At 43.4% G+C, this 13,827-nt stretch overlaps 1 protein-coding gene across 1 annotated transcript in view; it reads left to right on the forward strand.

The window, feature by feature from the left end:
- Window positions 1-114: 114 nt before the first annotated feature.
- Window positions 115-13,827, forward strand: part of LOC105809562 (zinc finger protein 480-like) — a 17,224-nt gene continuing 3,511 nt past the window's right edge. Inside the window, exons 1-4 of the mRNA XM_012643398.1 lie at window positions 115-140; window positions 4,558-4,648; window positions 8,194-8,320; window positions 8,801-8,926. Of these exons, the coding sequence (XP_012498852.1) occupies window positions 4,577-4,648; window positions 8,194-8,320; window positions 8,801-8,926 (325 nt within the window). The 5' untranslated portion in view covers window positions 115-140; window positions 4,558-4,576. The remainder of the gene's footprint in view (window positions 141-4,557; window positions 4,649-8,193; window positions 8,321-8,800; window positions 8,927-13,827) is intronic.

A 13,827-nucleotide genomic window follows, 5' to 3' on the forward strand; every position in this document is an offset into this window, starting at 1 on the left:
GGGGCAGGCGCGAGGGCGCTGGAAGCTCAGGCCCCGCCCCTTCCCCGCCCAGGCCCCGCCCAGGCCGGGCTTGTCTGGCGCGCGCCGTTTCCCGCAGACCCGGAAGTTGATTGCGTGGAGAAAAGGCGACCCCGCGTCCGGTGAGTTTTTCTTTATGTAGAATAAGTCTCCGCTTCGCAATCCCCCAGCGCTTCTATACCCCGGATCTGGGGGCCGTACAGACCTTGAAATCCTAGCACCGCTCCTTCCACCCCGAGGAAATTCAGACGTCCCAGTGAGAGTCCGGGGGTCGCTTCCCTTTGAGTTAAATCGCTGTGTCCCCCGTCCTGTCCCCGGTCCTTCTTCCGTAGGGCCATGGAGACGCCTCCCTTCGCGCCATGTCTGTGTAAAACCCGTCAGTGACTCCTACACTCGCCCCGCGCCACGCAAAGTCCTCACCCCCGAGGTGGGTTCACACCCTTCGGGTCCCCAAGCCTCGCCCTGGCCTCGCCCTGGAGGGCAGCGCCGCAGCCCCGATCCTGAGGAAGCCGCGTCCTCTCCCTGGTCCGGGGATTCTGCAGACCCCGCTCGCTGCTCTCCTAATCCACCCCGTTCCCTTTCCTCCTTGGGCCGGGCCCTTCTGCTCCCCAGGCCTCTTGGCAGTCACCCCTTCCTGGGATTCCGCGTTGGGGGAGGTGACCAGGGCTTGTCTTGTGACACCGAATGTTCTTTCATCCCAAATTCCTCCCCACTGGAAAATGTGCTCTTCTGGAGTTGAGCATGTTATTCCTGTTCCTCCCGTGTGAATGTGTTGAGAAAGAGAGATGGAGAGCAAGAGAGAGGAAATAGAAAAATATAGAAAAAGAAAGGAAGAATGAGAGAGACCCATAAACGGACAGCAAAGTAGAGGATGGGAGAGGGATTTGCAGAGACAGGAAGAGTGAAAGAGGCCCAGAAAGTGTACGGAGAGAAAAGCTCCATCTCCTGAGAGCTGAAAGACAGCAAAATAGGGAGAGGGGCAGCCAAGGGGGAGGCACCTCAGACAGAGAGGAGGGGAGGGGATGGATAATTTGGAGTTAGGGCAGACAGAGCAGCGGGGTGCTGGGACAACAAGAGGGGGCACCTGGCGACAAGGAGAGCAGAGGGGGAATGACAGCAGGGAGGAAGCCTAGGGACCTGGCGGTGCCAGAGAGTGAGGACAAGGGGATGTAACAGGGAAGAGGGAATTCAGGGAGAGCAGAGGAGGAGCAGAGACACCAGAAGAAAGAGGCAGAAATATATGATATTGGGGACAATGAAAATACTGGAAAGAGCAACAGCAGGTGAAACAAGTTGCAGGAATGGGGCAGATCACGTGTAAGAGAAGGAATAGAGGAGGGGAGAAACAGCAGGAGAGGAAAGGAACACAAATGAGGGCAGAACCCTGCGTGGAAACAGAAGAGAAAAGAAAAAAAAAAAAAGAGCAGGGGAGAGAAGGTGAGGATGAAAGAGATGTACAGAATGAGGGAGGTAAACACAGTAATGAAGAAAGAGGGGACCCCTGGGTCCAGATGAGTGGTGAGATGATTGGATGAGGTTGTGATATATTGATTTCTCTATTTATAATCTAATAAATTTAACATTTGTTGAAATAATGCAGGTCTGAAGCTGAGAATTGCAAAACTATCTATGGGGCTGATGCATTTTATAATTCTTGGCACCACAAGCTGGCTTCCACTTGTAGTCCCCATTCTGCCAGAGGACAGTGACCTGACTCATTCACCCTCTTCCCTTTTCCTGGGATGGAGTAGGGTGTGGTGCAGTGTATGAGATAGGAGGAAAATCCAAAGTGCTTTTCCTACCGTCACAATCAATATGTTAATGAACACTCAACACAGAATACTTCTGGTCACCAAAATGTGTGGGGATTACTCCTCACCAACAAGCGATTTCCCATCAGACACCAACTGTGTGATTTGTGATTTAACTCAACTCTGAAACTGTCTACCTGGGGTTCGCATCAGATCCAATTCAGACCGCCCCCACTTCAGATGCCAGTCATTGGTCCCTGGTTGGGACTTGAACTGCTGACTCAGCAGCTATAAATTAGGATTTCTATGACCATTTCCTCATGTTTTATTAGTTAGAGCTATTCGCAAACTCAGGGAAACTTTTTGCTTAGATGCACCCATTTGTTATAAAAGATATTACAAAGGATACAGGTGAACAGCCAGAAGCAGGAGCCATTCTCACAAAATAACTGAAACCTAGGAGGGCGTTTTGAAAACCATGATTTTTATCCTCATCTGAAGGGAGGGGCAGTCTTTGGGACTGAATCATAACCTGTGGGATCTGACCCCATTGGTACTATCAAAATTGAGTTAAATTGTGGGGCACCTAGGGGGGAGTGTCGCAGAGACCTAGCCAGTGTGGGAAAAACCACATGCACATTGGTGACTAGAGGTGAAGTATTCTGTGTTGGGTGTGAGTAGTGTTTTTCTGTCTCAAACACTAAAGTAAAGCAAAGAGATTTCCGACAGACCCACGCGCCTATCTCAGGGCCTGTGATCTCTGCTCAGTAGTGACTGGGAATGGTCTGTCCCTGCTTCTGGCTGTTGCTGGCCCTGCAATTGTGCACCACTTGCCAGCCCTACTCGCAGTCTCAGAACGGTGTGACATCCTTCCTCCATGGTGTCATCAATATTTACTTACAGGAAATTTTTTTGGTCAGTGTACCTCCATGGTGGTATTGTCCCTTAAAACACACAAGACACACACACAAAACACACGTACACATACACACACTCTAAAGCCTTTATTTTCCTCTCTTCCATCATTCAAGCAAAATACACTCTATTAACTCCATTCTTCTCTGTAGTACATAGCTCTCTTCTATGTTCCATTTGAGAGCACAAACCCTAAATTCTTGTTTATATTACCTGTCTTTCATTCTTACCTCAAATTCTTGATTTACCCCTTCCAGTCAAGCTTGCACATCCACCATTCCCCTGATCCTTTGTTTTTCAGTCACCAGTAACTTCCCCATTTCTAAATCCAGTTGTTAATTTCCTGTATTTGTCTTTCCTTTTCTGTCAGCAGCATGTTTTTTCTTGGCTTTGAGGATATCTCTTTAAATTTTGAAAATCACTTTGTTTTAAATTTTTGCCACCGATTACCAGTTCTTCTCCGAATGTTCTTCTCTGAATGTGGAGTGTCCCACGACTTAGTCCTTGAAACCCTTTCCTTCTCTGTCCACACCCACTGGCCTTCCTTACTGTCTCACCTCCCGGTTTAAACCCCACCTGCATGTCTCCATTTCCCCTGCAGACCTCTCCCCTGGACTCTAGAACCGTGTGTCCAGTTGTCTCCTCACCTCTCTGCTGGCACATCTGTCAGGCATCTCCCCCTTCATACGTCCAAAATGGACTTCCTGAACTCCCCCCAAATGTGTTCCCTGCAGTCCCCACGTCTCAGGTGAGGGTGACCCTGTCCTTCTTCAGACTTAGTGAAACTTCTCATATTTTAAGTGTGTTCATGCATAAAATAAAGAAAAAATTACATGTTTACTTAAAATGATAAAGAATTAAATAAAACTTTTTGAAAATTCTCTTTATGTGGGAGAGAAATGTTTGCAGCCCTGGGCCCTCCCTGCTCTGCTCCCCCAGGACCTGTCTGGCCTCATCTCCTGCTTGTGTCGTCCTTGCTCGCTCTGCTCCAGCCTCACAGGCCTCTTTCCTTTTCCTGGGGCCGAGGTGGCTCCTGCCTCAGGGCCTTCATGTGGGCTGTCCCTCTGCCTAGAACTTTCTGGCCCCTCAGCTGCCAGTGACAAACATCCTTCCTTCCTGGGGTCTTTTGTCTATTATCACTTTCTCAGTGGGGACTTCTGCGACCCTCTCCTTTCTCCTCCATTTAACATTCCTGCCACACCGTCACCCCTGTATATGGTCCATATCGGCTGCTCTTTGTGTTTCTTCACCTTCCGCTGTGTAGGTGATGACGTGTCCCCAAGGGACAGCAGAGTCTGAAAGTGGGAGGTTTGCTGGCCTTGTCCCCTCTGAGGAGACCTCAACCCTGGATTCACACTACAGTGCTAAGGCTTTTTGCAGCTACATGTTTTGTGCCCCCTTACCAGAGATTCCCGTTCACATAGTCAGGTTGGTACCTGGCCTTAATAATATTTGCAGTGCCCAGGTGACTATAGTCTGTGTCCAGCATTCACCACCAAAGCTCTGTGTCCTCCATTGCTGAGGGCTGAGCTCAGCCTGGGATCCACGGAGGGGTGAGGGGGGCTGTGCTCTGCATCGGGTTCGGTCAGGGTGGGTCTGTGCTCTGGGGGGGGGAGATCAGCCCAGCCCAGCTCCCCACTGCTGCAGCGAGTGGTGGGGGCTTCACTAGGAGGGGAGCGAGTTCTGAAGAAGGGGGTCAAAACTCACTTGTTGGTCTTCCTGTAGAAGTTTATTGTGCCTGTATCCCTCTCAGTGCAGTGGGCAACGGAGAACCATTTTTCCACAGGGGAAGGTCTTCCCTGTGTGTGTAGTTGTGGCACAGGAAGGGCGTGTGTTGATTCTCAGCATTTAAGAGCATATTTTTGACATTCAGGATTGACTTCTAAAGACTCATGTTGGGTGAAGAAGAAGCCCAGAAGAGGAGGAAGAGGAAAGAAAACCAGTCAGGAATGGCTTTGACTCAGGTAACGTTATATTATCAGTGGATTGTCCTATATGTTTTTTCTTTCTGAAATGCCGGGCATTGGCATTGCTGATCTCTGACTCTGCAGCGTCCTGCCTGGCGTGTTTGCTCGCACTCACCCCTGCCTTCCCTCAGTCCTTCTCATCTCCACTGAGAGTCCATCTCGCTGTGACCCAGTGACAGGACCTTGTGAAGAGGTTCCACTGGACACAGTCCTGGGAAGGGCTTCACCCCCAGACGTGGGTTGGAGATGGGGTGTGGGTCCCCTAGTGTCAGTGCTGTTGAGCAGCAGGATTGTTTAGGGGCCACATCTGGAGGCTCTGTCACTCTCTGTACACCAGGATTATAAAGCTGCACATGAGGTCATGTGTGAATATACACATATACCTGGTAAAACATGGAAAAGGAGACCAGTAAGGGTAAATCTTTTCTGTGTGATTTTATACTACGTTTGAAACTGAACAAGTGAATCACTATTTCTGAATCCATCATGTTAATGGTTCAGAAAGGAGTGGAAAGTTCAGACATCAGTGACAAGGAGTGTTTTTTATTTATTTATTTATTTTTGAGACAGAGTCTCACTGTGTTGCCCACGCTAGAGTGCCATGGCGTCATCCTCGCTCACAACAACCTCAAACTCCTGGGCTCAAGCGATCCTCCTGCCTCAGCCTCCCGAGTAGCTGGGACTACAGGCATGCACCACCATGCCCGGCTAATTTTTTCTATATATTTTTAGTTGTCCAATTAATTTCTTTCTAATTTTAGTAGAAACAGGGTCTCGCTCTTGCTCAGGCTGGTTTCGAACTCCTGAGCTCAAACAATCCGCCTGCCTCGGCCTCCCAGAGAGCTAGGATTACAGGCGTGAGCCACCGCGCCCTGCCACAAGAGGTGTTTTATTCCATCATCTATTTTAAAATACGAAATTAACCTAAATGTCAGTTAGCAGGAGGTTCAAAAACATTTGAACATCTGTCAACTTTCCCAATTTTTGTGTCTGGCTTGGTTCCGGGAGGAGGCTCTGTGATCATTCTGAGCACATCCCTACCAGGCAGACCGGTATTCCTGCAGGGAGTGTTGTGAAGCGAGTGTTTTGGGTGAAAATGGTTGTAATTTTTCTCAGAGATTGGAGCCAGATTTCTTTTTCATTAGAGAGGATGAAATCATATTCTCATTATCCCAATTATTATTAAATATTATACTTTTTACCTTAAACTCCTCTTTATATATATATATTTGTTGTATACTAAAACTCTAAATAAACATGCAGCTTTTAAAAAAAATTCTCAGTGATTGCTTTGCTGTGATATCTTATCTTGAAAATTTCAAAAATTTACATGTTCTGATGTCAGGAAAATGAATACCTTATTCTTTTACATCCACATTGGAACATTCTCTGAACTAAAAAAATCAGTTGCCTCTCCCAGTTTTTTGTGTCTGGCTTGGTATCCTGAGAGCACACTCCAGTCCACCTGGAGATGCTCAAGCCTTCCCTAGGAATGCGCCCTCTCTGGGCTTCTGCTGGTAGCGACCCTGTTGTCAGCCTGCGCTCCTGCGGCTCCTGCAGCCTCCAGGGGCAGTAGTAGCAGCCCGCGGTCTGCATCGCCACTTAGCGTCAGGCTGTGTTCCTGCAGACTCTGGTTTCTGTTGATGGTTCGTTCTCAGTGGCCCCTGACGTGGGGACTTGTTACTTTCAGTGCTTATATTCAACCAAGACAGAACCCTGTACCCTTGTTTACTGCTGATCATGGTGTTTCATGAGAAAGTTCGTGCTTTATATCAGCGTTATTTTTTGTTTTCCGGTTTCGTATTTGGCTTGATGTTTAATTATCCAGTAATTTCTTAAGGTATCTACTGCTGAGATACATTTTCTTTGACATTAACATATTAAATTTATATACAACATTAATAAGTTTTATAATCATCTATCACTATCTTATTAATGAAATAAATTAATAAACCACTTGGGCTTTTATAAATACCTGAATATCTAAATTTAAGCAGACAAAATGATATGTATAGACCGGGTGTGATAGCTCATGTGTGTAATCCTAGCAACTCAGAAGGCTGAGGCTGGACAATAAACTTCTTGAGCCCAGGAGTATGAGACCACTCTGGGCAACACAGTGAGGTCCTCATTCCATTAAAAAATATATTAATATATATTTTTGAATATGGGTATTTAATAGAGATTAGAGTTCAAGTTTCTATATTTTTTATGGTCTACCATTTTTAATAGATTCATATACAATAACATTTATAAGCCAAATTAAGTAGGAGTTATAAATTTTTATTGTCAAAAACATGCTGAGATGCACATTAGCAAAAATAATGATGACAGCCGGGTGTGATGTCATGAGCCTTTAGTCTCACTTACTTGGGAGGCTGAGGCAGGAGGATCGCTTGAGCCCAAGAGTAGAAGGCTATAGTCCGAGATGATCGCACCTGTGAATAGCCACTGCACTCTAGCTTGGGCAATATAGCAGGCCCCTGATTCTAAAATTAAAGAAAAAACAATGATGACAAATATCATCTAAAAAATAGTAATATTAATAGGTCATTGAGAGACACTTTCCATTATTTCAGTAGATGTGTATAAGTGTGTACATGGGATGCGTGTGCTTGTATGCATGGATGAACAAGCCTATCATTATCAAAGGCAATCAGTATTTTATATAAAGTTTACATTTATTAACAGTTGCAGTTATATCTTAAATATTTTCCATGACCTTAAAGTTGTTCTACACGATCATGTTAATGAGTTGATAGTAGTAAAAATAATAATGCATAACCAGCATGTATGCATACATGTATATAATGACCTTTTATGCAGTTCTAGATTTTTATCCTTGAGCTCATGACAGCGTTTCTCAATTAAGTAAATCTCTGTCAATTTACTTTTGATGCTGATCTGTTACTTAACTGTCTGATCCTTTAGGTTCTATTCTAACGCCCAGAGACCTGCGATCCAGTGCTTACTCTGCCATTTTTTTAGCCCTTAGACTTGAGGCAAGTTTCTTAGAGTGTCTGAGGCACAGTTGTCGCCTCAGTAAGATGGGAACAGATCTTTCTCTCGTGGGCTTTTGTTGTTGTAGCAGGTCGTACATGTAAAGCATTTATTAATAAAAATAAAGCATTTGTTAATAAAATAATGCCTAACATAGGGGATGTGTGTAAAAGCTTCTGGTGTTGCTATTGCTGTCATTGTCACAGGTTTTAGATTCTGAATGTCCACTTGATGTATCAAACAGAATATCTAACACCTCTATAGAGATATAGATAAAAGCCTGTCTGAATTTTTTTATTTGTATTTCTTGTATTGTCCACAAAAATGAGAAATCTAGACTGATTCAGAGAATATCATAACTTCTTATGGAAAAGTATAATAAAATGCAATTACAGACATGTAACGAGCTCAAACTTACCTTAAGTGTGGATCTGTCAGAATGCTCACTGCAGTTGAATCAATCCTTACAACTCTTTTCTCATTTTGCTTGAATATAAGAATCCGCCCCATAGCCCATTGGTGAAATATGTTTTTCATTTTAGGGACATTTGACATTCAGGGATGTGGCCATAGAATTCTCTCAGGAAGAGTGGAAATGCCTGGACCCTGCTCAGAGGGCTTTATACCGGGCCGTGATGTTGGAGACCTACAGGAACCTGGTCTCCCTGGGTGAGGATGACATGGCTCTGGACGTCGGGATCTGCCCTTGTGTGTCTTTGCATTTTCTCTGTGTGCCCCTTGGGAGCCCCTGCATTGCTTGACTGACATTGAAGTCTTATTGACTCAGAAATGAAAAGCTCCATAATGCTTTCTGGACTTTAAATGTCCCCTTTCTTCAGATATTCCACCCCCTTCATAATACATCATTTTGTGGTACCAGGGCTTACATTTGCAAAAAAACTTATGAAAGACTTTTAAAATGTCCAGTTCCCTGGTTTCTACCCCTGTGCTTTTGATTCAGTAGTTGTTGGAAGAGAGCTAGATGTCTGCATATTACAGTGTTCCCTAAACTTTCAGAAGGAGGCCATTCGGAGATGAATTTGTGAAATATTTTTCTTGATCCCTTGGTAATATCTTCTCTCCTATCTAAACATAGGAAAATTTTGGAAAAGCTACAGCACTTCTTGATTTTTTTCTTTTTATAAGCAGGAGTCTCTCTTTCTGACCTGAGTGTTATCTCCATGTTGGAACAAGGGAAAGAGCCCTGGACTGTGGAGAGTGAAGTGCAAACAAGAAACCCAGATGGGGGGGAATGGACCAAAGGTGTGAACTCGGGTAAGAGCTCAGGTGGGCACAGTGGAAGCAGCCCCATTAACCAGTGTGTGGGAAACTCTGCAAGTGGGAAAGTTCTGTGGGTAAAGAAAGGTTTGAGCCCTGTGAGCTCTGAATGGAAATCTCTCTTTGCCTCCACTTACCACTCTGTTCTTTAGACGTGTAACAGTGTATCCTTTTACCCCCCAGTGGTTCCCCAGCTTAAACAGAGACCAAAGGCAAAGTCTTTATCATGACGGACAACACCCTACCGTCTGGCTTCTTCACACTCTTTGGTCCCCTCACTCTGTGCAGCACAAGGAGGGCCATTTCCGAGGGGTCTCTTTCCCCCGTGGCATCTCCTGTGCTTGATTCCATCTGATGCTCAGTTCCGTGTCCGTATACATCACAGCGGATGCCTCCATAGACCTAATGCCTTGACCTATTCAGGTCCCACCCCATTTCCTGTACTTGGAAGACCGAATGAGGAGATGGGAAAACGTTGGCTGCTCTTCCTTTGCATCTGGGGCCTGGAAACTGCACAGAGCTGTCTCCAGCTCTCCCTGCTTGTTCAGGTCTGTTTGAAATAAGAAAAAGCCGAAGTGTTTTTCCTCCTGTCACATGCCACTCGATGCAGAGTGCTTCACTTCTGGTCAGCAAAAATTGTAGGGATTTCTCCCCACCAGCAACCAATGTTTTGATGGCCATCAGCTGGGTTTCCTGTAATTCACTCTGACTCTCTCTGGAGTTAGAATCGGATCCCGCAGGCTAAGGGCTGAGTCCCCAGGCCCGCTGCCCACCTCAGACACCAATTATAAGTCAGAGGTTGTCACCTTCCCTGCTGACCGACCAGCTGTAAATTGGGGTTCCCTTGACTCCTTCTCAGGTTTGATTAATTTACTAGGCCAGCCCACAGAACCAGAAACATAAACGTTCTTATGTCTACCGGCTTATTGTAAAGGATATTTCAGAGGTTACAGTGGAACAGGCAGATGAAGAGGCTCACAGGGCAAGGCACGTGGGAAGATTCACAGGACACACCATCCTCCAGGCACGTCCATGGGTTCAGCACTTGGAAACTCTCATAATCCCCTAGTTTAGAGATTTTTATGGAAGTTCCATCAAATAGGCATGATTGATAATTACCTCAATCTCTAGCCCATCTCCTCTTTTAGGAGGATGGTGGTTGGGGCTGAAAGTTTCAGGCTTCTAATCGTGGCTTTGTTTTCTGGTGAGCAGCCTGCATCCAGGAGACCACAGAACAATCAATGAGTCAACAATTGTTGACTCATTAGAACAAATCACACTCCTGTCACCTGGGAGATCCTAAGGTCTTAGGCATCTGTGTCGGGAACCAAGGAGGAGACCAGTGTGTGTATTTCTTCTTATTTCAGAAGATCCCTCAGTCATTCTTCAGTTCTGCTTTATCCACAAATTATTGGTGTGTATTTCGGAGATTGTTACTCAGCAGCAGGAGAAGACAGTTGGCAGTTCCTGCATTGGCTCCCCAGTTCCGTGTGGGAGCATTGCTCACTGGAACGATGCCTCAAGTTCTAAGTCCCCTGTCATTTCAGCCACTGGTACTTCCATCTTGTACATTTCCATGTAGTATAAAAGAACTTGGTTTTTATTTATTTATTATCCGTTTCCTATTTTGTATGATATTCTTTGTGTTCTTTGATTTAAATCTATAGTATGTGGGGCTGGTGTATCAGGGAACAGCTATTGATTTATATATTTCAGAAGATTTCGTTGTTGACTACAGAGGGTGTAGCTCAGGAGGACAGGAGGAGTTTCTCTAAAACCTATAGAAACTCAAGACATTTTTGAATAAGTAGTTTAAATATTCCTTCTCTTTTTTTTTCCTGACTTGGTACCTACTATTAAAGTCTACTTTTGTCAAATAAATTTAATGCATTCGTAAATTGGGAATTTTTGATAACTCAAGAATATACTTTTAAAAAAATTGTTACTGTCTTAATCTCAGAAATACCATTAAATTGACTTGCTATAATTTGTTATTTATGATTGAGAGGAAAATTTTAAACTATCTTCCTCTGCTCTCACACCTGCAACAACAATCATCAACACAGAAGACTTCTGTGACCAAATATGGGGAGTTCCAAACAGGATGAGGGCTCAGGCTCCCTTCAGACTGCAGGCCCAAGTTTGAGCCTCAGGAACTTCTGACTGACCGCTTCAAGTTGGGGTTTCCATGACTCTGTCTGGTTTGATTAATTTGCTCACGTGGTTCACAGAACTCAGGGAAACACTTACTATGTTTACCGATCCATTACAAAGGATATTTTAAAGGATACAAAGAAGCAGGCAGGTGAAGAGATACATAGGCCGTGGTCTGAAAGTTTCCTGAGCATAGGAGCTTCTGTCTCTGTGGAGTTGGGATGTGCCACTTTGCTAGCCTGTGGATGAGTTCTTCACCATCCGCGAGCCTCCACATGTTCAGCCGTCCAGAGCTCTCCAAACCCATTCCATTTTTGTTCTTATGGAAACTTCGTAGGCATGGTTGAAGTATGGAAAGCCATGTCAAAATGTGGTTGGACAAAGAGAATTTGATCTAAACCTGGCAAGGCCTGTCTGTTCAGATTCTTCTTGGCCTCTATGTGTAGCATTCCTTCCTCCAGGGTGTGGGGCAGGACCCTCTCTGGAATAAGGATCGTATGACCCACAATCCAAAAGGCAGGGGAAGATTAGAGTCCTGCATTGCAAAGGTGAAAAGAAGGCAGGAGAAGGTCAGAGAGAGAGATTCTGTTTCCTGAGGGCTGCTTCTGAGGACTAAAATGCCCCAACATTATAACAAAAGACAGTTACAAGGGCTATGGGAGTTATGAACCAGGAACTGTGTATGTACACAACACATGCACGCACACACACATATATATCATGTCACAAAGATATATTGCATTTTCTATAGTATGCTTTTAATTTTATAAAGGTAATTTGTGGATATTTTCTAAATGTCACCTTTTATTTCACAGAACAAACACTATTTCTAATAATTATGTTCCCTATCTACATTCATTATGTTCATCTTGGTATACCAATTCAATTTTTTAGTATCTCATATTTTATGGGAAACTCCCCATTTCTTGCAGTTCATGGACTTCACTATTGTTTGTGTCACCTATGTTTTCTGCAATATTCCTGAAGTTCTGGAAATTCCATTCTTGAGTTAACATGTGAGGACTTTTTCCCCCCCCTTTCTTTCCGTGTGACTTTCCTGTAATGTTCACCTGGTCCCTGGTAACCCACAGCCTGGTGCTCTCCTGTGGTTCTCTGGCTGTTATTTGCTGCTTTAGTTGCTGATGACCTAGTCCGTAGGTGTCCACACCACTGCCAGGAAATGTTTTTGCACTTAGCTTCTACTAATAGTGCCCTCGATGTGAACCATTCCCACTGTGAGTCGTTTATTTATTTTGTCCGTAAGGTCATTTGTGTCCTTCTGGTGATAATTATGAAGTCAAATTTATTAGGTTTATAGAAGTACACCTGACCTTTCATTCATTCACACTTACAACCCTGTATCCACTAATCTGTGAAGTCGTGGTACCCCTGACATCATGCCCCTCTTGTTTGTCTAACAAATTTTACCATTTTTTTACATTGTATGAGCTTAGCAGAGTTAAAATTATGTTTTTCTCATTGTTTGAATTTATATTTGATTACCATGAATATTTAAACTCACTCTGTCTCCCCATTTTCTTCTCTCCACTGCCCTTTCTGTTCTGTTTATATGAATTTCAGAGTTTGAGGTGCCTCGTGTATGTGGAATCATACATATTTGTCTTCTTATGACTGGCTGATTTCATTTAGTGTAGTCTCCGCCAGGTTCATCTGTGTCATAATATATAATAGAATTTCCTTTTCTTAGGACCTAATAATGTTCCTTTTTGTGTGTACGCCCCATTTGTTTATCCATTCATCTGTTGGCGGACACCTGAGTTGTTTCTACCACTTGGCTGTTTCGAATAATGCTGTGAACATTGATTGTTAAATATCTCTTCAATATCCTGTCTTCAATTCTTTTGAACATATACCCAGCTATGGAATTGTTCGCTCATATGGTAATTCAATTTTGAGTCATTTGCGGAAATGTCATGCTTGTTTCCATAGTACTTGTGCCATTTTCCATTCCTACCGACAGGGCAAAAGTCTCTAATAACTTCACATTTTTACCAACGCTTCTTATTTTCTGTTTTTTTTCCTTCTTGAAAATAAATAATTTCAGTTATTTGAATCTTCTGGGTTTTTACATTTTTAAAATTTTTTTAGTTAATGTGGCTAAAGGTTTATCAATCTTTTTATCTATGATCTCTTAATTTCATGGCTTTGTCTAGTGCTCTTTGTTTCTCTATTTTGTTTTCCAATCTTTATTCCTTCTTTCTGTTGCTTTGTGTTTAGTTTGTTGTTCTTCTACCTCATTGAGATATAAAGTTAGGTTGTTGATATGTGATTGTTGTTTATTTTTAATGTAAGTATAGATACTTATAAATATCTTTGCCAGCACTGTTTATGCTTAATTTCATAGTTTGGTATATTGTGATTTCCTTAAGTGTGTTGTTTAATTTGCACATATTTGTGGATTTTCTAGTTTTCTTTCTGCTGTTAATTTCTAGTTTTATTTTATTATTGTTAGAATAAATAATTTGTATGACTGCAGTGTTTTTATATTATAGAAAATTTTTTGTATGTCCTGAGGTGTATTCTGGAAATTGTTCCTTGGGTACTTCAGAAAAAATTGTATTCTGCTGTCATGGAGTGGTGTGTTCTGTATAAGTCTGTTATGTTTAATTGGTCAATAGTGGTATTTTAATCCTGTGTTTTCTTCTTCTATCTGGTTCTATCCATTTCACAAATGGGGTAGTGTAGTCTACTACTATATTGTGGAGGTGTCTATTTCTCCTTTG

This window comes from Propithecus coquereli, unplaced genomic scaffold (assembly GCF_000956105.1).
Source record: "Propithecus coquereli isolate 6110/MARCELLA unplaced genomic scaffold, Pcoq_1.0 Scaffold196, whole genome shotgun sequence".
Lineage (NCBI taxonomy): Eukaryota > Metazoa > Chordata > Mammalia > Primates > Indriidae > Propithecus > Propithecus coquereli.